The 24755-nt window shown below is 37.8% G+C and overlaps 1 protein-coding gene across 2 annotated transcripts in view; it reads left to right on the top strand.

Moving 5' to 3' along the window:
- The first annotated feature begins 362 nt into the window (after positions 1–362).
- Positions 363–24755, top strand: part of Nova1 (NOVA alternative splicing regulator 1) — a 127017-nt gene continuing 102624 nt past the window's right edge. For both annotated transcript variants that reach the window (XM_048362540.1, XM_048362539.1), the window contains exons 1-2: positions 363–511; positions 2743–2886. In XM_048362540.1, coding sequence (XP_048218497.1) covers positions 376–511; positions 2743–2886 — 280 coding nt within the window. In that variant the 5' untranslated portion in view covers positions 363–375. The remainder of the gene's footprint in view (positions 512–2742; positions 2887–24755) is intronic.

Genomic DNA, 24755 nt, shown 5'->3' with positions numbered 1-24755 from the left:
CGGCCCGGCCCGGCCCTCCGCGCTCCGCTCCTCGGCCCCGCACACCCGTCCGTGTCCCCGGGCCGCCCGCCCGCCCGCCCCCCGGCGCGGCACTGCAGCGGCCGCCACACCGCGCACCCCCCGGCCGCCCCGGCGCACACGCCGAGTCCGGAGAGAGGGGGGGGGGAGGAGGAGGAGGAGGAGGAGGAGGAGGAGGAGGAGGAGGAGGAGGAGGAGGCGGGAAACCCCGAGCGCCCGCCCGCCCGCCCGCCGCGGGACCGCCGCCGACCCCGAGGGAGCCGCTCGCTCCCGCCCCGCGCCCCGCGCGCCCCGCGCCCCACTCCGCCCCCCAGCCGCGCCGCGCCGCGCCGCGCCGCCCGGGGGACACCCGCCAACATGATGGCGGCAGCGCCCATCCAGCAGAACGGCACCCACCCGGGGGTGCCCCTCGACCTGGACCCGCCGGACTCGCGCAAGCGCCCGCTGGAAGCGCCCCCCGAGGCCGGCAGCACCAAGAGGACCAACACGGGCGGTGGGTATCGCGGCCGCCGGCCCCCCTCCCGCCCTCCGGCCCGCCCTCCCCGGCCGCCCGGCTCCCCGGCTCCCCCTCCCCGGCGGCCCGGACGCCCCGCGCCCCCCGTGCACCTGCCCCGCACCGCCCCGCACCGGCCGCCCCCCCACCCCCCACACCCCCCCAGCCGCGGCTCCCACCCAGCCCCGGGGCTTTTATCATTCATCAAAATGGCGACCAGGTTTTCGGAAGGAGACCCGTGCGTGTGCCGGGGTCGGCGTGACACCGGCCGGCCGGTTCCGTCCCCGGCGGCGCCCCGGGAAGGGGTGGGGGGGGGCGCGGCGGCGAGGGTCGGCGGCCCAGGCCGTGGAGGAGGAGGAGGGTGACCTCCCTCCCTCCCCCTCCCCATCCACCCCATCCACCACCCCGGGGCGCGGGGCACGGCCGCCCCGCCACCCCATCAATAAATCACACCCCCCCCCCCGTCCCCCCACACACACCCCTCGGGCGGCCCGGCTCGATCCGGGGGGCTGCGGGGAGTTCCCGCCTCCTCCGGGCGTCCGTCTGCCCTCCTCTTCCTCCTCCTCCTCCTCCTTCCCCGGCTCGCCCCGGGGCCACAAGTAGTGTGCCGAGCCCCCCTCCCCCCCTCCCCCGGAGGAGGCAGGCGTGCGTGCACGCGGGACACACACACACACACACACACCTCATTGACGGGCGGGCACGGTGCCGGTGCACGGCGGTGCCGGTGCACGGTGGTGGTGGTGCTGGGGTGTGTGTGTGAGTGAGGGGGGTGTGCGGCTCGGGGACTCGGGAGTTCGCACCCTGCCCTGCCCTGGAAGATGAGCGGCGGCACGGGCACCCGCACCGGCACCGGCACCGGCACCGGCACCGGGATCGCCGCCGCCTGCTCGCCCGCCGCCCGCCGGGACTCCTCCTAACCATGCACCCCGCGCTCCCCGCGCTCCCCGCGCTCCGCGGCCCAGGTGAAGCCCTCGCTCTCCCCCGCCCCCCACCCCCCTCCCCCGGAGCGCCTGCTGGCCCCCGGGGTCGGGGTTGTGGGGAGGGTGGGGGGGGTGGTGGTCCCGGTGTGCGCGGGGCGCGCGCGGCCCCGGGGCCCCGGGATCAAAGTTTAGGACGGAGTTGGTTTTTTGTCTGGGTGTGAGTGAGTGAGTGTGAGTGTGTGTGTGGTTGGCCCGGGTGCTTGGGGCATCTGGGTAGGGGGTGTGTATGGGGGGGGGTTGGACAGGCGCATCACCCCCCCCCCCCACGTCTGGGGGTCACTTTGGAGCCGCCTCCTCCTCCCCCCCCCCCACCCATCACCCCACCACCGAGCCGCTTAGCTCGGGATTCCTGCGAAGGTCCTGTGGTTAATGAGCTTAGGGGGGGATCCGAGGCTGCGGGGCGCTCGATCCGATCGCTGCGGGGATTAGGGAGATCGCCCCGTCCACCCTCCGCTTCACCCCACCCCAGGGTCCCCGTCCTCCCTCTCCCCCCACAGCCCCCTCCCCCGCCAGCCAGCCAGCCAGCCCAGGAAGGCTGGGCAGGCCACCCACCCACCCACCGTGGGGCTGGGGCGGCCGGGTGGCTGGGGCTGGCGAGGGGCACGGTCGCCTCCCCGGCGTGAGGTGGAACCCGTGGGCACGGGCGCCTCGCAGTCCTGGTGTGCGCGCCCATGACAGACACAGTCAGCTCGCCGCCCTTGACATCCCATCCGCCGCCGCGCCGTTCCCCTCTGCAAGATGCTAAGCGAAGGTTGGTCCTGTTGGCTTTTTCACCGGTTATTAGGATTATTAGTGCTCCTGTGTTTCAAACCAACCTTGGAAGTTGCGTTTGAAAGGGTGGGGGGGGGTGGGTCAGTGCCTGTTTTATTCTTGCCATAGTAGATGGGATTGGAAGACTTCCATGTCTTGGAATCACAACTGGAATTTACTCACCAGTCTCTGCGAGCCTGCAAAAAATAAAATAAAATAAAATAAAAAATAGGAGACCGTGCTTGGATATGAGTTCCAAGTTGGAAAGTATATAACCCTCAGCAAAGCGGCGAAACACTTGGGGTGTGTGTGTGTGTGTGTGTGTGTGTGTGTGTGGTGTAGTAGGTGTATTTTAATTTCTTCTTAGGCACCTATTTCCAACCCCCTGTTTCTTGCAGCTTCATCATGCCCAGTGCTTCTTGCTGTTCTCTCTTGAGGGTGGAATGGGGTTTCGGAGTGAAAATACCATGTTGACCGAATATATTTCTTTGCGTTTTTCAGAAGACGGCCAGTATTTTCTAAAGGTTCTCATACCTAGTTATGCTGCTGGATCTATAATTGGGAAGGGAGGACAGACAATTGTTCAGTTGCAAAAAGAAACTGGAGCCACCATCAAGCTGTCTAAGTCCAAAGATTTTTACCCAGGTAGGTGCATGGGTGAAGAGATTGTTTGATGAATCCCCAAGGAAAGAATTGGAAGATCTTACCTGTGTTGTGTGTTGTCTGGGGGGTGGGGTGGGGGGAAACAAAACCAAATAATAGTTGACTTGAATATTGCTGTACTAGAGTATACGGACTTAAATACTACTGTATTAGAGCATGCTGTGGGAAAAAAATTTTTTTTAGCTTAGTTGCATTGTTGATCATGTCTCTTCCTATAGTCCACATAACGTGTATGTAATTCAGACTAATTGCAGTCTTATTCTCGGAAATATTTCTGAATACTTCTCCTTCATAGAAAAACCTCAGAAATGTAAAGTTAGAAACCTGGACAGCTGGCGTCAGGAAATAAGGTTCTTCTGAAGTTTTTAGACCTCATTGTAATGACAATTAGTCTAGAGTGAATTCGGGAGTGGGGGTGGGGAGGCTTCTTAAAGAATGGACCGTTTACTTCTGAATCCATTATGGACCTCTTTCTGCTTCATTGCTTTGTTTGTGGGCCTTGGATAAAGTAAGGAGGACAACTGCGGCCTCTTCACATTTTAAAAATATTTTTGTTTCCCAGCCATTGGGATCAGGAAATTCACTCTATTATGCAAGGAGGAACCCGGTGCTTTAAAATTCATGTTATTTAAGAGCCATATTTGAGTAAAAATGTCTGTGGTTCAGTGACCTACTGGAGCATGTCAAGTTTGCTGGGTGGTGTAATAATATTTTCATCGTGTTACTTTTCGGTGTTGTTCTTGCTTAGTGCTATGTAGTTCTTCATGTTTCACCTTATTTTCTTTCAGAATCATTCTGTTGCTTAAGTACATGTACGTACCTAAGTCTAACCGAGAACTCTCATTACTAGACTAGTGTAACTCATAGATAAAACATTACGAGCCCGGTATACTTTTACTTAGATCAAGCTCTCTGCCATTTGAGGGACTTGTTTTACGGCGGTGACTACACAGATATGAATGTGATGCTTAGGGGACCCATAACTATTTATTTTTGTTCTGATGGAAAGTAAAAGGTGATGTGTTTTTCTGTGATTAATTCAGGTTGATAGTTCTTTAATACATCTGGCATCTAAGTAAGCAGATAATTTGGAGGACTTTTGTTTGTAGCCATTCATTTGATAGTAGAAATGTGCCACTATACTGGGGATGTTAGAATAATTGAAACTACCTGAATCAAATAGAGTGTTTTGGTTAATAGTGAATTTTCTAAAATAAAACACAACTTACTAGAGATGGTGTCTCTCTAAAGTTTGTTTCCTATAAGTGTAGTTTTGCTGGTGGCATTCCTGGTCTCTGAAACTTTCCTTACACGTTAGAGAAGTTTCCTGATCTATTCATATTTATGTATTTAAAAGATATATTATTAAAAAAATCAATGTGGAATTGTGTAAACCCTCAGTACAAATAAAAGCACTCAAGAGAGCTTGATTGCAGAATTAATAAGGTGACAGTTCTAGGAAAAGAGCTGCAATGATAAATTAAATTCACTGTCAATAGATGGAAATGAAAAAGCTTTTTTGCATTATACATGAGGTGGTATCAGATGTGCAGGGGTGTTACAGAAAATTGGTGTTTATGAAAGATATTCCAAATACTAAATTAAATGCCTTTTCATTTGAGTATAGTTTATTTTCAGTGGGTTGGAAAGGGTACACTGAGAATTAGTTCCTTTGTTTTTAGTTCACTTAGCTTTACTTTTTTTTTTCTTATTGCACAGAAATTACTTATTTATAGTTCCGAGGCATGTTATTTGTACAGAGCAAGAATATCCTTTGGAAACAAGTGGAAAGCTGGAATGCACTGAATAAAATTTTGTGACTTTAGTGACGTAACCTGGTCAAATGTGAGTTAAAACGTCAGATAAAAGAAGGCTCATACTTTGCCTGTAACAGGTGGAAACCAATCATACACTATGGAATCAATTTTAAGGATAAAATAAAGTCTGGTAGTTTGTAGGAAGCTTTGAGAATTTTGAGCAGTTTGTATTGCAGTATGATTTTAACTTGACTTAAATTGGCAGAGAACTTTCTTCTTTTCAGAGAGATTTTAATCTTAATATTCTGTTAGCACTATACTTGACCACAGCCTGTGGAATTACCTAAGGTCTTAATACTCTGCAGTATAACAGCCTTTGAGCTTCTTTCAACTGCTCTTTGTTTTGTGTGTGTGTGTGTGTGTGTGTGTGTGTGTGTGTGTGTGTGTGTATGGGATCTTTCTTTTACACCTCTCAGACAACCCAAATTACAAAATTGTGATTCATGTCGTCAGATTATAAAGAATTTCTAAGAGCCATGTGCAGTAATTTAGACACTCACTCTATGTCTTTCAGACATATGTGTCTGTGTGTGTCTTTGTCTTTCATATTCTGATAAAATGAACACACTTGGTGTTTATTTTCTGTAGAATTTTTCTGTTTGTTGCGTGATAAGACAGCATGCAGGGGACACATTGTATCTTTGCTGTATAACATAAAGGATTTACTCATTATCTGAATTTTGAAATCGATGTAAGTGTTCCTTAGTGCATAGTTAAATACTAAAGTATTTTTGGAAACTTTCTTGTGGAGGTACAGCACACAATATCATCACATGTTAGGAACATTTTAATACACTTCAACTCAAATAATTGACACAGGTAAAAATATTATAGCCAATGTAGTCAGTCTCTTTACCTTTGGTTTTTTTTTTTTATTTTCCCGCTTAAGTTTTATCTTGAATGTATGTATGGTATTCCCGTCTTATATTTCTGAGCAACAATTTTAAATTTTTTTTGAGGTGAGCTCATTTTGCATGTTAATTGGTATGAATTTAGAATTAGTGCAGCTAGATATTGCATTTCATTGTATCCTGTATAAATATATAAATAAAACAACAGGAAAGTTGTTTGATGAAGAATTATAAAGTATATTATTCAATTACTGTAGTCAGAAAAAATGATCTGCAAGTAGATATACTTTATACTTTACTGTACTGTATAATTTCTTAATCTTAAAAATCTAATTTTCACAGAATAACGACATTACTGTTGGTTTAGGAATGTATCTTTTTTATTACTTTATTAGAGGAACTTAATTTGATTTATTTACATTTCTTTTATAAGTAGGTTACATTAAGTTGCTTTGTAGTAAAACAGCATTTTTCTCAGTTTTGGAATTATATTACTCTATGCATTTTCAGAATGGCGACGGTTTTCTTTAAAAATTTTTTTTTATTCTTTTGTCTGCAATCTCTAGCTGTGGTTAGATCACATTACTAAACATTGGTTTTATCTGTTAAAATTCTTCAATGGATTGTTGAAGTAGGTAATTGGAGAAACTTACTGAATCCATTATTGGATGGGAATAATATAGGTCTGTGAGCTATTTTCATGTTTGCCTTGGATGTTAGAGCATTTTACAGTGGTACTTGTTTTCATTCTATAATATGACACTGCAGACATTCATTACATCACTCAAACAGGAATAGAGTGCATTTTATATATATTTTTCCTCTTATGGCCCTCAAAATTTGAATTTGATAGTCTTACATTCATTGTATCTAGATTTTAGTGCTATCCAAATTGGGTAATACATTTTTTAAAATCACGAATTATTTATTCCTTAATTTTTCTTAATGGAAAAAAATGAAGCTAAGTTTTATTCAATAAAAGAAATCTCATACACCATTTTAGTTTCAACATTAGTAAAATTGAGTGGTTACTTTAACCTGTAGGATTGAAGTCTAATAAGAAAGATAATTGTTTCGAAAATCAAAAGATAATATTTTGGTTTAAAACTGGTCCTTTATGTTTACATTATTGAAAAAGGGAATGATATTGTTAATTGAATATGAGTACTTTTCTCACATCTTCTGCAAGTTCAAGCCTTCTTTTTCTTTGTTCTTAACTATAAAGCATCCTAAACAGTTATTGGCACACATTTAAGGCAGATTTAATATAAATAGAATTATAACAAGCAGAGAAAACACAAAATTTTAACTTACATCTCTGTTGAGTGCATTTGATAGGAGAGTTATTATTAAATCCTAATACACTTGTGGTTGTAGTGTGACTGGAATTACTGACAAATGAAATGTTTTTCTTTAAATATTAAAGTTGTATTGTTTATATGTAACACACTGCCTTTGCTACAGGTTACCTTGAAATTTTCTCCCTCTATATCCTTAGTTAAAGGAAACATAATATTTTATTTAAACATTGAGATTGCTTGAAAATTAGCTGTTTTTTTTATTTGAGTTGATTTTCATGTTCTATTTTTGTATTTTATGCAACAGAAATAATTAGGAAGAACATTACTGGCATAGCATATTGTATATGAACATTACAGATTCTGCAAGATAGAATTTTTATACTTATCTTGTTTAGTGACATGGATTTTTACGATAAATTAGCATAAAATACCTTAGCCATTAATTTTACTTGTTTATTTTTTATTTTGTTTGGACAAATTTTCTATCATTGAATTAGCAAGTGATTGAAGATCATACATTTATACTGTTGGTATTTTTTATGAATTGTATAGTACAATGTCACTTTGACATTTGCTACTTGAAGCCTATGACTTGGAAAAATAGCTTATTCGAAACTTGTGACATTGTAAGGAAATAGTCTGACATCATTGCCTTGCAAATAACAACCCAAAGGATTTCAAGAAGAATGAACTGTGTCATATGTATGTATCGAAGATGTTTCATATAATACACCTAGAGGAAAAAAATGATCTATAGCTTAGAACTACTAAGCAGTTATTGGCATCACTACACACTTGAATAGGAAACGTTGAAAGACTTGGGAATTTTGTAGTTTGTTTTGCTATTATTGTTTTTTAAATTTACGTGATACAGGAGGCTATTACTGAACATCAATTATGCCACCTGTTAAATAACTAAAACCCAGCAGCTAATAATACCCATTGCTTCTAACCGTAGAGTTTAGTTTTAGTTGTTTCTAGTTTCGCGGAACTATGCTTTCAAGCACATTTCAAAATAAAATGGGGGAACAGTGGTGGGAGTTTTGTGCTTGATTGCCATCTCATTTCCATCTTTGGATACAGCTCTAGCATAAAGTTAAATAACATCTGCAAAGATCTGACTGACAAACATCTCTCTGGGACTCATCATTGCAGTCTGCAGCAGGTGCATTCCGCTTTGCAGTCTTTTCCAGAAAGAGGTTAGTTTGTTCTAACATTTATCAGTAGACCAGTGGGAACAAGTGACTCGAGAGAAGAGTGGGTTGTCACTTGTCCAGTGCTGGAATACTACAGGTAATTGGAAAGGACTGGTGGGACCTACAGCATTGTGTCTCTCACACTGCACTGCAGCTGCTATGGAGCTTAATTAACCTGACCCTCAGAGACTGAAGTGTCAAGGTATAAAACACAGTGCGCAGGGAAGGCAGCAATATTTTTCAATATTTTTGATGCTCAGGCTGGTGAAGTTTTCCCTTTCTTCGTCTCCAATTTTAAAAGTACACCATCAGATTTCTTCTACTTTTACTGTAGAAATATTTCAAATGGGATGAATTCCCATGAACCTGATAAGATACATGTAGAAGATACAGAAGTTTTAGGTATAGAAATAAAACTATTTCAGAACTGTTGAGTTCCACAAGCGCATTTTTAATTTGCGAGTGAGTGAAGATAAGTAGCAGTACTTAAAAAAATTGTAAGAGAAACATTTTACATTTATAAGAGAAATCACTCATGCAGAATTAAGTTTTGTGTTTTAAACAAATGGATGCTTTTGGAAACTAAACTTTGCCTAGTTTTCTTTAAAGTAGTCCAACAAATAAGACAGGTGTACTATATTCAGAATATTTTTATGATGCTAGAGCTAGATACTGTTTTTAATTCCTAAATTTAGTTGAAGCATCTACTTAGAATATGCTTCCATAATATCTAAGGAAATGCTTAGTGTATTGCCCCAAAATATAAATATTTGAATGGAAAAAGTTTTCAAGGTAAAATGTCTTCAAATTTAATCTAGCTGAGTGTTAACCTACTTTACGATAATTTGTAATACATAGGACACGTAGAGTCTGTGTGTTGGAGTTTGTCACTTGGGTTTTTCTGTTAGCTTTGTTGATTTGATTTTTGTATATACGTTGCCTATAATTTGTCCATTATCTACGAGTAATTAAATTTAAGACCCTGAATAGATTTCTTTAATTGTTTTCATAGTCTATGTACTTTTCCTGTAGGAATTTTTACCAGTATTGGCAATAACTGATTCTGAAGATGCAATTTGCAAGAAAATTTTTATTTTAGTTATGAATAGTTGGTACTTTATTTGTAATTACTTTTTTAAGGGAAATAAGATAAAAAAATAGACTTCTAAAGATCAAGAAAATCATTTCCACATGTTTCAACACAAATCATGTTATTTTTTCAGTGAAGGTTTTCCAGTATTGATACCATAAAGTAGTTCCTTATTAGTTATCAGTAGGAAACAATGCCTTAAAATTTCTCATATATACTCCATCGTTCTTTTTAAAGTTTTGATGAGGAAGTAAAAAAAGGATAAATATTTTAAGTCTGCAAAGTAATTAAAGGACTGATGGTGATATAATTTCAGTATTTGGGAAGTTCCAAAGCACAATATGTCATTTTGCATGACAAATCTTGGTTGTGAAGAAACACCCTCTCTTCCTTCTCTCATCCATCTTCTCTGTTTCCAGAAGGGCCCCTCCCACCACCTCTGACAGGACCACAGAAGTAGGGAAATCAGTACCTTGAGTTCTTCTTTAACTGCAAAATGACTCAAGTAATATCATTTGGTGGAAAATAGAATGTTTTTGTCCATTTAATAAACTTATTAAGTACTTTAATATTACCTTTTTATTGCTAGAGTGGTTTTGTGTTTCACTGATTGTTCAGTATACTTGTAATTTTTAATAAAATTTATTGTGAACTCGGTAATTTTTAAAATTTGAATTAATGCATTTATTATTTTCCCTGTGATACTGAACACGTATTTTATGAAGTCTTCTACATTAATACTTCACAATTCTTTCTGTAGGATGAATTTTTACACTGAGTTTGATGAGTAAGACTTCAAATCTTAGATTCTGTTCAAAGTCATTTTGAGATTAGATTATTTTTGCTTAAATTGTTAGTCATTTGTTTCTGTAGGACTAGATTGAGAATTACCTTAAGACCTAGTATTTTGCAGGAAAGATAGAAAAGAAGTTTTACAGAATTGAAGGAATATGCTGTATATTTTTGTTTATTTGTTTTCTGTTGCTAAATATTGCCCCTTTTCTTGTTTTCTTGCTAACTATTGCCCCTTTCTTTTCATTTTCTTCTCGAAATAACTATTCTTTTAGAGTTTGTTAGGGAAACAAGTGTTTTCTTAAAGAGTTTGTCACATACTTTAGTCTTAAGTTTTTTTTATAATTCATGTTTTTGTATTTCTAAGACGAACCTCTTGATTGTATAAAAATGCATGGAGGTATGTTTTTTAAAAAAACTAGTTAAATCATTTAATGTTAAGATCTATCTGGAAGCTTTTCTCTTGTTGATTGTGCATGCACTTTATGAGCCCAGTCAGGAATTTGGTTTCCTATCTTAGAATTATTGCAGAGCATCCTTTTCTTCATTAAACAAATATAGCAGGTTTGTTTTGTTCTATTCTGAAAATTGCATTTCCTGATTGTTTCCTTAAATTTTATTTTGGATTTTTTTAAACCCTGTTTTGTGGCATCTCTGTCAGAGGCATAATGACCATACTGAGGGGCCACAGAGAGGCTACTTAAAGAATCCAGGGAAATGGTAGAATTGTGAAACTAGATTACAAGTGATGGGAGTTTAGCTTTGATCACCTCTAAAAATGTATGTAGCAATTGAGGAAAACAAAGTAACTGGAGATTAAGTGATACATGCAAAGGTGTTTTGTGAGGGGGGAGGGGAGTAGAGGGGCAGTATTGGGGCTGACCTAGGGGCCTTGAGCTTGCTTGGCAGACACTCTACACTTGAGCCCCACTACAGGCCTTTAAAAAAAAAAAAATTCAGGTTGTGTCTTGCTTAGGGTCTCCCCATTGCTAGGACCATAAGCGCATGCTACCATGACCAGCTTAGTTTGATTGAGTTGTCCTTTTGCCAGCTTTTTGCTAGGGCTGAAAGTTTTCCTAAGGCCAGTAATGAATTGTCTTGTTGCTTGTTAAATATGCTTTTGGATTTGTGGAGCAAATATGGTCTCTATTTATTTCTTGATAGATATGATTGATGAGCTAAGTTACTACCTTTTCTTTCCTCTACTTTAAAAATCAATCCTATTCCAGCCGCAAGTGGCTGAAACCTGTAATCCTAGCTCCTCAGAAAGTTGAGATTTGAGGACTGTAGTTAGAAGCCATCCCAGGTAGGAAAGTCCACGTATCTCTACTTACCCAGCAAAAAGCCAGAGGTGGAGCTGTGGCTCAAGTGGTAGAGTGGTAGCGTTGAGTTAAGGGACCGTGCTAGGCCTTAAGCTCAAGCCTCAGTACTGGAAAAAACAATAGCAATAAAAACTTTAAGGTTTTTGTTTTTTTGTTTTTAAGTTTAGTTGATCTACAATTGAAATGAGATAGTATGTTCATCCTTCTGGGCATTTCAGTGGGCTAACAAGGTGACACATGTATTTGGTGTCTTCTGGTCATTTTCTGTTCTCCTGTAATTGAACTGTTTAGTTTCACCATATTTTGATTTCTGTGGCTTTGCTACTTTTCTTTATATTCTGTATTTTTCTTTTTTTTATTTTCCATTACTCTGTATTTTTTTGGTTCGTGTGTGGTGGTGGGGGGCAGTAGGTTAATCAAGTTTTTCTTTTAAGGATTGTATACACACACACACACACACACACACACACACACACACACACACGCCAGGCACTGGTGGCTCCTGACTGTAATTTTAGCTCTGAGGATCACAGTTTGAAGCCAGGTTGGTCAGGAAAGTCCTTTGACACTCATCTCCAATTAATTACACAAAGAGCCAGAAGTGGAGCTGTGGTTCCAGTGGTGGAGCACTCATCTTGAGCACAGAAGCTTAAGGCTCTGAGTTCAAGCCCTGTGGCCAGCCCTCCCTGCCCCCCCCCAAAAGAGCTAGATGTGTGTGTGTGTGTGTGTGTGTGTGTGTGTGTGTGTGTATGTATGTATGTATTTATGTATGTATTCATAAAAAACTTTTCTTAGTGATACATTTGGCTAGGTAGTCTTTTTGATTGGTTTAAAAAGGACAGAATAGTGTGTTAAAAAATAAGCATTTACTAATTGAAAGGCAACATAAGCAAAAACTTTGTAGCTCTGCTATATAATAATTTTTCATTTAATGACATGGCTATTTTTTTTTTTTTTGCCTGTCCTTGTCATTAATTTGGTCCACTCGTCATTAATTAGATTTCTGCTACTGTTTTCCTGTGCCATGTATAGACTTAGGGATTATCTTTTAATATTATTATAAAAGTATTTAACATAAGGGGTGTTTGCCTTCGTCCAGGGTTAGGCAAGCTCATTCCTACAGGAGCTACCAAGTCCCTAGCCCTTTTATTTGATTTTCTTTTGAGAGAGTGTCTCCCTATCTGCCCAGGTAGCCTGGAACTAGCACCTCTCATGCCTTCACTCTTGAGTACCTAGGCTAAGAGGCTTGGCCACCCAGATATTTACTGCTCTTGTGAGGAGACCCCCACCCCCACTCCCACGGCTTGAAAACAATCTTTTGTGATAGTCTTCAGTTATGTTAGTTGTGTAATTGGATTGAATCCATTGGAGGAACGAATTTGGTCATCTCTATTGCCTGCTCCCGTGTGTTCAACGTACCATCCAGTATGTGAGTTATAGGTGGCACTTGAAATCAAAATGAATGTATGAATGAGTGAATGGACAATTTACCGTCTTTTCCTGTGAAGTGTTTGTATATACCAGTATGCTAGGTATAGAGGGCTATGCATCTTTGCTTGGTTTCCATTATATTTCTAGTTTGCTTTTGGTGGTAGTGGTAGAGTATGTATGTCATTATATTTCTGAGTTGGTGAAATAATGAGATAAGAAAGGGAGTCATCGTCTAGGTATTAAGGAAGAAGAGTGTAGTGTGACAGAGTGTGTTATTCTGTAGGAAGGAAACAAAGCCATTCATACTTGAAACACCTCTCAAGTGAAGACCACCATTAAGATTTAGTTGTTAATAAAGAAGTTTAAAGTAATGAATGATTTTGTAACGATTTGATAGATCCATCTCATTAGTTCTTTTGGCCACATGGTAATTACAGAACCAGGACTTCTACTTCTACCAAGACTTTCACACTATCACAAGTGTGAGAGAGCTGGTACTGGGACTTGAACACAGGACCTAATCTGTCCCTTAGCTTTGTCATTCAAGGCTAGTGCTTTACCACTTGAGCCACACATTTACTTCTGGATTTTGCTGTAATTGGAGGTAAGAGTCTCAAGGACTTTCCTGCCTGGGCTGGCTTAGAAACAGTATCCTCAGATCGCAGCTTTCTGAGTAGTTTAGGGTTATAGGCTTTGGCCCGAACATTGAAGATAAGAATCTCATGGACTTCCCTGTTAAGGATGGCTTAAAACCACGATCCTCAGATCTCAGCCTCCTGAAGTTGCATGCTTTAAACCACAGGCATCTAGAGAGAGAGAGAGAGAGAGAGAGAGAGAGAGAGAGAGAGAGAGAGAGAGAGAGTGTGTGTGTGTGTGTGTGTGTGTGTGCTGGTCCTGGGCTTAAATTTAGGGCCGGGATACTGTCCTAGAGCTGTTTGGCTCAAGGCTAGTATTCTACCACTTGAGCCACAGCTCTGTTTCTGGCATTCTTCTGATGGTTAGTTAATTGGAGATATGAATCTCCATAGACTTTCTTGCCCAGGCTGGCTTTGAATCCTGATCCTCATCTCAGCCTCCTAGGAGGATTGAGCCACCGGCACCCAACCCATTTTCATAATTTTAATGGGTTTCTTATTCTACTTTCATACAAATATACAAAGTATTTGGAGTTGCAGAGTTTCTTCAGCAGGCTGCCTTTCCTGCTTTCCTGTGGAGGTTATGCTCAGCTTTTAACAGTTTGGGGACATTCATTATATTCACTTCAGGCTAGATCTCAGTATCTGATGACCTGACTGACAATCCTACTTCCAACCAATTAAAACGAGAACAGTATGCATATCTGCCTTTAATAAAGTGTAAGACCCGTGGTAGAGGGACAGTTAATTCTAGAAGTTGAATTACCACTTTTAAGTGGTAGTTTCAGATTTAGAAGAGGAGTTCAAAATGTTTTCAGGGTTGAATTTGAACCTGCTTCATGTGTGTGGGTGGAAAGTTGGTAGCATGACGTGTAGAGATGGAAAACACATAGGCATGGAGTCTCGAAGCGGTTTGAGGATTCTTAGATTAGAAAGTGGCTGTTGCTGTGAGTATTGGCAGGGAATGGGAAGGAGGCACCACTGAGAACTGTAGGGACAGAACACAATACATGAAAGAGAAAGAAATGAAGTGGAAAACTGATCGGAAAAAATGAAAAACCTTGTCCCATTTTACAGATGGAAAAGAAAAAATAAGCCTGATTTTCTGCATAGAAATTAAAAATACAATAAAGATCTGATTTCTGTTAAAGGGAAAAGACACATGGAAAGGTAAGGGAACTACGAATGTAACGAAGAAATGCTAAGAAGTATGAGTTGTGTGTAATTAAGCAGTTATGTGCCTACCGTGGATGTAAAAACAAAATGTGGAGAACAAGGAAAGGACAAATGGTCAAGGAATGGTTTGTAATATACAGGAAAGCTGTAGAGGTTGAAATCTGTATTCCACATTGTTACCTTTAAGGTGTACAGATGTCTCTGCACTTCTAAGTTAGTAGCTTGAATGGTTGAATGGTTTCTTTAACTAGTTTGCTTCTATATACTGTACCACCTTAAAACCATCTACTTGTTAACATTTTTCTTCTTTTATTAAATTCTTTGACTATATACACCTATCTAGCTTTCTTGGGCAACGGAAAAATGCACACTTTTTTGATGAAAATTAGTGATTTCAGGATGAGTGTGTAGTATGTGTGTATGTCTGTTTTTAATGTATAAATTTGAGGCCATTCAAACATTGGAGCTGTGGTGTAGAAACGTTGCTGTTATACCAGTGAAAGATGAAAAATAAATATTGTTAGTGAATTCTATTTTGGAATGATTTTGCTTAAATTTTGTTTTACTATTAAGATTTGGCAGGATTTTTATATCAATCATAAGTATTTTAGAAAAGAATCATCAATCTTGATAGTCTTCTCAAATTCAGATGAGTTCAAAGTAATAAAGTATGGCTCTGTTTTTCCGTTTTGAAAATGAGTTTAAAAATTCTGGTATTTATACTGGTTTGTGGAATTATTGGCTAGTTGTGTAGAGAAACATTAAAAAATTGAACAGCTGAAGTGACATTAAGCACCAGATGGGGATTTAAAATAAAAATATTCTCTGTGTAATCTTTATGTGCTGCTCATAATTCAGTAATACCGGTTGTTTAATTCAAGGTTGAATTCAGTATTTTTAAAAAGCATTAAAATATCTCATTGTTTTTGACATAGAGAACAGGGCATCATTTCATAGCATAATAGGATTTCATGATGAATTTTAAACATGGGTGTGCACTTTTTTTTTTTTTCGTTCAGAACACATGCAGTTGTCTCAGAGGCACACTTTGAGGAATACTGAATTTATATTGTTTTAAAGCAATGTTGAGGTGAACTTTTTGGTTTTGAATCCTACTCAGATTTTAGTGAAGACAAGCAGGTTCTCCCCACTGTGTAAACCAGGCTTCTGGACCATTTTGCATTTTCAAGGGAGAGTTTTGTTTTTGTGCTGAGGTTGTCCTGGTTTCCCATCCTGCCATTCTGTTTCCCTGAGGGGAGGAGAACAGACATCTCCCACTGAGTCTAGCCATTGTGCTTTCTCCCTATCAGGAATAGCAGTTGCCTGCCATAGTGCCCACCTACTAAAAGAAGAGGCCCTTTTTGGTCCCAGCTGTGCTAGAACTGTGATCCCCCCATCTCTACCTTCTTCAACAGTTAGGAATATAGGCTAGAGGCACCACTCTAGACATGTTTTTATTTTTTGACAGTATGTCTTGGAGGATACTTGTGTAATTGTTCTGTTTAAAGGAAGGTACCTTACATTCACGGCTTCATCACATTTTTTATTTACAGTGATATGTTTAACTTCTTGTTTAAAAACTAGTACAGCTTTTTATATGAAAACATAAATTGGGGTAAGGAGCGAGATGTGCCGTATGTGTCAGTGTGTTAGGCATGTATCTCAGATGCATGTTTAGTGTGCTGTGTTACTAGGGTTAGTGATTTTACAGTAGGAGGCTGTGCGTATGGAGCCTCTTGTATTCATAATTCTGACAGACTCACCTTTCACCTTTGGTGAAAATCTTTTTACATTTGAAATGATCTGTGGGATCTAACTTACTATTTGAAGTTTGCCAAAATTAATAAAATTTGAATATTAACACACAGGAATATGATTTATATACATATATACAAGCATACATATACACATGTCCACACACGTGTACAAGATGTATATGTTAAAGTTTTGTGAAGGACTAACAATTCTAATATACCTACAATGGTCTAAATGATTTTACAAAGTAAGGAAGAATTGAGAGACTATTATTTTTTGAAAAATTATATACATTGATAGGAAAAGATAAGTTCTGTATTGTCTTCATAGAAAAATCTTTAAAAGTAAACTGTTAGAAATAAATATTATCCTTTTATAAAAAGGCCTTTATTGCCTTTATTGAAGATTTTTAATTATGACCCTTGAAATTATTGTGTTTTATTAAAAATAATTAGAAATGGCACTGTGATGATAATAAATAAGTTGGGTAAATTAAAGGGACAATTCTGATTAACTTTGCAAAGGAGACATCCTGTTTGAGGAAAATTTTAGAGAACGTTTGGGTTTGGAAAATGGTTCTAGAAATAATTACCTATTGCAAATTATATATTTTAATGTGACCTACTTTGGAATTGCTTTATGTTCACATGTATTTGTCTTATCTCTATCACAATGCTAAAAGCAATGATTGTGTTTTTGAAACTCTTCAGAACGTATAAATAAAAGTTACTGCTTATCATTCATGGCTCAATTACATTTTCTTTTTTTTAGTACCTTAATTCTTGAAATATCAGGTAGACAGGAATTTTTATTTCGACTTAAATGTGGATCATATGATTGAGAAAAATGACTCGTGAGATGTGCAGTGAATAATGAACATGTTTGTTTACTGTTCGCCTGTAAGTCTGCTGCAGATTACTAGCACATTATTCACCAATACAGTTTTAGAATTTAGGTAAAATGTACTAAACGGTCATGTTAGGTTAGAACATCATTGGGATATTATCAGCTATCTTTGATGGACTGACTGCTTTTTCTTCTATGGAAGTTCCACAAATTAAAAGCTTGCTTTTGAAAGCAAAACTGTACTAATTAGGCAAAATGGAGACATAAAAACAAATATTCTTCTCTGACCAAACCTGTGTATTCATGCAATCATAATATATCTGTGTTCTCCTGAAAGTTCAGATTGATAATACACCTAAGGTAGTTTGAAATTTTGAGATTATTTATGTGAAACAATGTAGTTGTTCTTGGCCTGCAAGGCTTATTTTTATTTTTAATTACGTTTAATCACTCAAGATGTTTTGTTTTTAAATTTTAGATGTAACATTAGAAAGAAATAATTTAGATGTTTGCCAGATCATCCTCCATAGTACTAATGTAATCAATTTTTTTCAAGAAAAAATATACTACAGAGTTCATTTAGAAATTATCACATCAGTTCACTATACCAAGGCCTTCTATGGTATAAATCAGATTAGACTAGACCTGTAATCCCAGCTCCGCTATTGCTAGATGTACAAGTTTAGTCAGTCTTCAAATCCTCTTGGAACTGCAGTTTTCTCATCTCTTCAATGGGGGTATTTCTCTTATGTGAGCTTTTGGTGGCCAGACTTCAGCTTCCCCCCAAAAGGAAACATATAAAAAATATCTGGCAAGAGGCTGGGAATATGGCCTAGTGGCAAGAGTGCTTGCCTCGTATACATGAAGCCCTAGGTTCAATTCCCAGCACCACATATACAGAGAACGGCCAGAAGTGGCGCTGTGGTGCCCGAAGTGGCTGAGTGCTAGCCTTGAGCACAAAAAAACAAAAAACAAAAACGAAGCCAGGAACAGTGCTCAGGCCCTGAGTTCAAGGCCCAGGACTAGAAAAAAAAAATCTGGCAAATAATAAACATCTTATGACCTATCCTTTAAAATATTTTTATTGTTATTATAAAGGTGTTGTACAGAGGGGTCACAGATATGTAAGTCAGGTAGTGGGTACATTTCTTTTTGGACAGTGTCACCCCTTTCCTTGCTTGCTCTCTGTTTTTCCCTCCTGTCCCTGCTATCAGGTTGTGTAGTTTATTTTCAGTGTAGCATCTAGTGAGTACCAGTGCTGCATTTGTTTACCCTTTGTCCCTCTATTTCTGTTTCCCCCACCCCTCAGAGCCTCCCACTATATATTTCTTTTAAACTGAAAGACAGGAATTCATTATGTTAAAGAAGATGCCTATGAGTTCAATAGTTTATTATGACTTCTGAAGACTGATTCATCCGTTTTGTTTCCCTGTCATCTTCTCACATGTAAATACAACATATTTAACTTAGTGATCAGAATGCTAGTAGGAATTTTCAGATAATATACTGATTATTAGTACATTAAATGTACATATATGCATTATGTATTAGATGATAAAGCTAAGTGTTGATGATATAGGTATATAGATATTAATTTATAAAACTGTTATTCTGCTTTTTAGTGATGGTTGATATTTTTATTGCTTCTGGCCAAAGTCTTCAGTATTTTAATTCTAACTTTTGAAAGAGCCAGGGAATTTTAATGGTGCAGTTTCACTAAGGGGATCTTTTATGGGCCATGTCTTTTTCCTTTTTATTACTAAGTAAATCCACATGTCTATATTTTCTTAACAATCATTATATATCCTTAATGCTGCATTTAAATACCTTATATGTTAAATTGAACATTGCTTATTAAATATTTAAGATTCATCTAATACTATGGAAAGAATAATTGTATTGATTTTGTCTTACGTGACTGTGTTCTGGTGGACAATAAATTTAATAACATCACTGATTCTTTAGTTGCTTTGTGAAAAATAAAGTTCTAGTATCTGTCCTGTTGTGGCTTATTAATTTAATATTTAGAATTTTATACCTTTTAATATCTTCATACAAAATGAGAAGTGAGAATATTTGCTGAAGCCATTTAATTCCAAAATGAGTAAATATATATCTGAGTTTATAAATTTATTTTTAGATACTAGAGCAGTACAAACGTTAAGAGTGAAGTCTGATGAGGAATGTTGGAAATTATAGAGTTTTTTGTGGTTTTTTTTTTCTTGTTCTAGGGCTTTGCATTCACTTGGTATGTGTTCTACCTATTGAATCATGCCTCCAGTGCTTTTTGCTTTAGTTATCTTTGAATAGTGTCTCACAGTATGCTTGAGCCAGATTGAACTGTGATCTTTGTATTTATATTTCTGTAGCCGAGAGGAAAAATGTCATTATACTTTCTTTTTATTAATTGCAGTGTGGGGGAAGGGGAAGGAGAATATTCTGTGAACTTTTCTTTGCCTGGTCTGATCTAAAACCTCTGTCCCGAATTCTCCAGTAGCTAAGATTACAGGTGTAAGGCATTGTGCCTAGTCAGAGTGAGTTTTTATTCTGAGTTAGAGATAACTGAAAGTTATGCTTTAGCTCTGTTCACACGTTTGAGATAGACTATGAACAGTTATAATAACCCAAAGTTCTTTTTCACTTGCAATGATTTTACTTTGCTTTGGAACCACAGTTATACGATATATGATTAAGCATCAATTCCAAAACCTCCTTAGCTATCCTCACGTATCTTTTTCTTATTTCAGTGAGAAAGTAAAAGTAACAGAAATTTCATCTACTGATATAAAAATGTACATCTGAAAAATGTACATCAGTGTCTACATACTCTCTCAATATTTTCTTATTCTGATAAACTCACTCTCTCTGCATGTCCTAGGCACAGTTTATCAGAATAAGAAAATATATCCCATTCCATTCACCTACTCTCACATCTTCCTTTAGCGATCTTTTCTTGTATTCTGCCCTATCAATTTCTTACTATGGGATATATTTTTTCTAGTTACAAATGCAGTTATTTCTGTAGAGTGGAAAGGTGAATGTTTCTCTTCATCATACATCCAACTACTACATGCTAAAACAAAGAAGGATTCGCAGTTCCTGTGTGTGTGTGTGTGTGTGTGTGTGTGTGTGTGTGTGTGTGTGTGTTTTCGTTTCCTCTATTCTCATAGCACTTTTAAATCTGTTCATATTAAGTTTTTGAGCCTCTCCTCTCCATGGAACTTCTCTGGTAACAGCAGGTGGGCCTGATTTTATAGTGATTAGTTCTCAGTGTTCATTTTGTGTCAAGCAGTAGCATTGGACAGAGTGATCACTGCCTCCTCATTGAGACACTTTATTTTGGCAACTATACACTTCCGCATTGTTGATTGAGGCCTCAAGCCTTTCATTTCCTCTCATTACTGAGCCTAGGCCTAAGGTCACTCTTTTTGTAACCACACTTACTCTTTTGGCTACCCAATATGATGGCTTATTTAAATGACCATCTTTCCTTTTATTACTATTAAATGTGTATTCTGAACCTTCCAGGTATCCACTTGTATGTGTAATATTTATGTTAGAATAAAATATGATTTTTGATATTCTGATCTTTCTACCTTCTAGTTAAATTTAGCAACTCACCCCTCATCTTCTGTACCTTTTTTCTTGTTTTCTTTTAGGTTTTAGAGAGGTCTTATTTGAATATAGTAGGATAAATTAGGGAGAAATAGGAAAGAAAGAAAGGGAACCTAGGGAAGAAATGAGGAAAAGAGGAAGAGAGAAAGAGATTCTACTCCCCATGTAGGAAATGACACTTACCAACTGATCTTCATATTGGTAGTTGCTTCTTAGTTTTTATGATCTTAAATCTCAGAGCTCCCTTTACATTCCTTTGGTCAACATAGGTTCAACAGTTAATCCACCATAATTCTTATATTTTAAGATACTTGTATGAAAGGAAACCAACTAGTCAAGGCCAGAGAAAAAAATTAAATACAGAAGTCAGTGTTTCAAGAGGGTATACTTTTTGGCTTGACCAAATAAAGGTCTTAATTAGAAAGTGTGCTTGGCTGTGAATGTAAGCATAAAACTTTCTGGTAAATGGCAACAAATAGTCTGTACTGACTCTTGGATTGACCAGACTGAGGCTCCAAATTATGTATAATTTCAAGACATAAAAATTGAGAATGTTGGATTCCTTTTAATTATATATAATAGGGAAGGTTGTAGGAAAACCATCTTATCCTCTAAGGAATATCATTATCAATATATTAATCACAGTAGTTACCTATTATTCTATCCTTAAGTAATTCAGTTTTAAAGGATCAGTAAGCTTATAAAAATAATTAGTCATCCTTTAAAAAAAGTATTTGTGACAGCATGGAGGAACTTGGAGAACATTAGCAGAACTGAAGTAAGCTAGGCAAGGAAAGGTAAACATTAAAGTGGAATGCAGAGTCCTGGTAACTATGGGTAAGGAGAAGGAGGAAATAGCAAAGAAGATAAAAATGTGCTAATGTTGTTGAGTAAATCTAATATACAGGACGAATGTAGTTGACATAATATGTTGAAAATGCTAAAAGTAGATTTTCTAGTGTTCCTGCCAAAAAAATTGTTGTTTGCGAATATTTTAAAGACATATGTAATAAATATGAAGAAGAGGGATTAAAAAATTTTAACCGTACCAGTTCATTAGATTATATCAAAATAAAATGTGGTCTTCCTGTGTCATTCAGAAGTATGTATAATGCCCAAGGTTTAATCCTAAGCATGAAAAAATAAATAGCGAAAAATATGTTGTATTTAGAAATCACATACAATGTGTATACTCATTATGGTTAGTATACATGGATTTATGTGGAATATGAGTTAAATCAATAGTTAATTCATGTGAAGATTATAATTTTAATCATAGGTTTAAAATTGTCCTTTGGCAATTGTTTCCTGTGAAATGTTTTGTAATAGTTTATGCTTACCAGCTGTAGATTTACTTACCTTCATGTCCGTAAAAAATAACTTAAGTTGATAGTCTTTGATTCTTTAAAATTTAATCATTTTCTTTTGAATATCTGGGAGTATAGATAGTCACCACAAATTGGGTTTAATTTCACTATTATACCATTTTGTTTTTCCCTTCTGTACTTAGTAAAAGAAATTGGGTTGTTCTCCACAAAAGCAGAAAAACTGAGATCTTGTAAAATAATTCTACTATACTTTCAATGAAATAATTGTGTAATAATTTTAAATTCTTTTTTACTTTAAATTTTATTGTAAAGGAGATGTACAGGGTGGTTACAGTTGCATAAGTTTTAATGAGTACATTACTTTTTGAACAGTGTCACATACGTTTATTGCTCTATCAAAAATATTTGATCTCTATAAATAATTTAAACCTATAGGCTTGTCATTGATAAAAGATACCGAATTGAAAGTTTATTCAGTCATTGTTGATAACAAAAGAAAATTGGACATTGCAATTTCCTAGATTATAGGGACAAGAGCATGTGTGTAAGTATTTAGTTTCATATTAACTTTAATATTAAAATTTAATTTTGTGGACTAAAATAATACTTTAAATTTTATGACTTAATAAATCATAATTTTATGACATACTCTAAGTGTGCTTATTAATTACATGTTACTTTCCTAAATCATTTCCTTAGAATATTAAAGCATGATCCTAGTGTTTGCTTATGGGACCTATTGATTTGTAATAAATTTTCTTAACATTATTTTGGAAAATCTGTATTATGCTGTTTCTACCTTGCTACTAGAGACAGATTTTTTTTTTTTTACAGGCTTATCTGACTGCAGAGCCTCTGACCTTTTATCACATCACATTACAAAGTAAAAATCCTCTGAATATTTTCCCTCAATTAGTCTTGTTTTTAGTTTCTTGGACTGAAGTTTCATTTTTAAAGTGTCCATAGTTGACTTTAGCATGCTCAAATTATTGTCAATTTTCAGCCTTATAAAATAGCTTTAAGATTGTCTACATGTGCAATGAAAGTATATTATGATTGCAGTCACATTCATAAGTTGTATGAGTATAAAACATAAATAGGGAACTTTAACATACTTTCTGGCTAGTAATTTTTCATGAAATTTAAATTTAATGTTGACTAGGTTTTCCTAGAAATTATCCATATATCTAGGCAGTGTATATTCATAACATACAAATATTTAAAATATGCACTAAAATGGGTATTTTTCTGTCTGTAAAGATTATATTAGATATTTGAATTAAATCTCTTAATGTTAAGGATGAAGTTGGAGAGCAAGCAAGAGTTAGATTATGAAGGACCTTTTAGTCCATTTCAGATAGCTTTTGGATTACATATCATATGTTGAAAGGAATTTCTACATTTTGGGTTTATGTGTTGAGATTGAAACCTAAAATTTAAGTGGTAGTGAGGGTTTACAGTTTTTGACAAAACATAGAACTGATCTACAACATTTTACATGGTATATTTAATATTTTGAACTTAAGGAGTTTCAAATAGAGTAGTTAAAGTTTAAAATTTCATGTTTTAAAGTATCTAAGTATTATATAACATTTAAAGTTTTAACTTAGTTGATCACTAATTTGTGCATATTTAAAGCTGAAATTCAATGGGAGCTCACACATGAAATGATTTTAAGTTAAGTCTGGATGACGTTTCCAGGGAACAAGGAATACTTTATCTTTTACAAATCATTTCATTACTGTATTACTTATTTCAAGGTTTTTAATTTCTAGTGTTGAGTTTTTAAACATATATCATCTTTGTTTTTTGAGACTATTTAGAATGTAAATGTAAAATTTGATGTACTTCAGCTTTGTGCTTTTCTCATCCTCTACTTTGTGTGTGCTTGTGGTAAGCTTTTTCGAAAGAAGACTTATCTGTTCAGTTCATTCTACTCCTTCTAACATGAATTCCTGCTTATTCTGGTTCTGTTGCTGTTATTCTTTTTGTTTATCTCTGTATAGCTTTCCATTCTTAACATAGATTTTCATCTTCGTCAATCCTGAAACTCACTACCACATTTTCATATTCCATAATAGAACTTACTTTAGAGTTGTTGTTCTTTTAGCACATCTTCTAGGATCTTCATCGGTTTCCCTTTATACTTCAAATTCTTGTTTCATTTCACTTTAATCCTTGTCTACTGGTCTCTAGAGCGAATTATAGGTCTCCTTTGAGGTGACATTTATGGTGCCTCTTTTCTTTTTTAAAAACTATTTCACTCTTCTTATCTCATTATTTGAAGATGAACATAATTCTCTTCTGAGCCTTTTCTTTGACTTAGTAATACATCCAGTTCTTATTTATATGGAATTACAAAAATCAAAAACACTTCTTTTATTTGAGGCAGAATTTTGAAACATAGCCAGCCAAGATGGCTTAAAATAAAAGTCCTCTTGCCTTCACCTCTTGAATTCTAGAAGTGCACCATCATGTGTCATTGCTTTTGTTCAGCTGTGCTTGCTCTGTGGTCAGAGTCTGTCTCCGCTCTCCATAATTATTAAAATAATCAAAATGGTAATCTTATCACTTAGTTTCTATTTCCTTAGCATCCTTCCTCCTGGTTATTCAGTGTTCTCAAACTCTGTTGGTTTGTCTTTTTAGTTCCTTGGTCCCTCAGATATTTCAGTCATTACACATCATTTTCTTCTAAT

Source organism: Perognathus longimembris, chromosome 14 (genome assembly GCF_023159225.1).
Source record: "Perognathus longimembris pacificus isolate PPM17 chromosome 14, ASM2315922v1, whole genome shotgun sequence".
Classification (NCBI taxonomy): Eukaryota; Metazoa; Chordata; class Mammalia; order Rodentia; family Heteromyidae; genus Perognathus; species Perognathus longimembris.
Note: the sequence above shows the minus strand (reverse complement) of the source record. Positions and strands in the feature narration are given on the sequence as shown.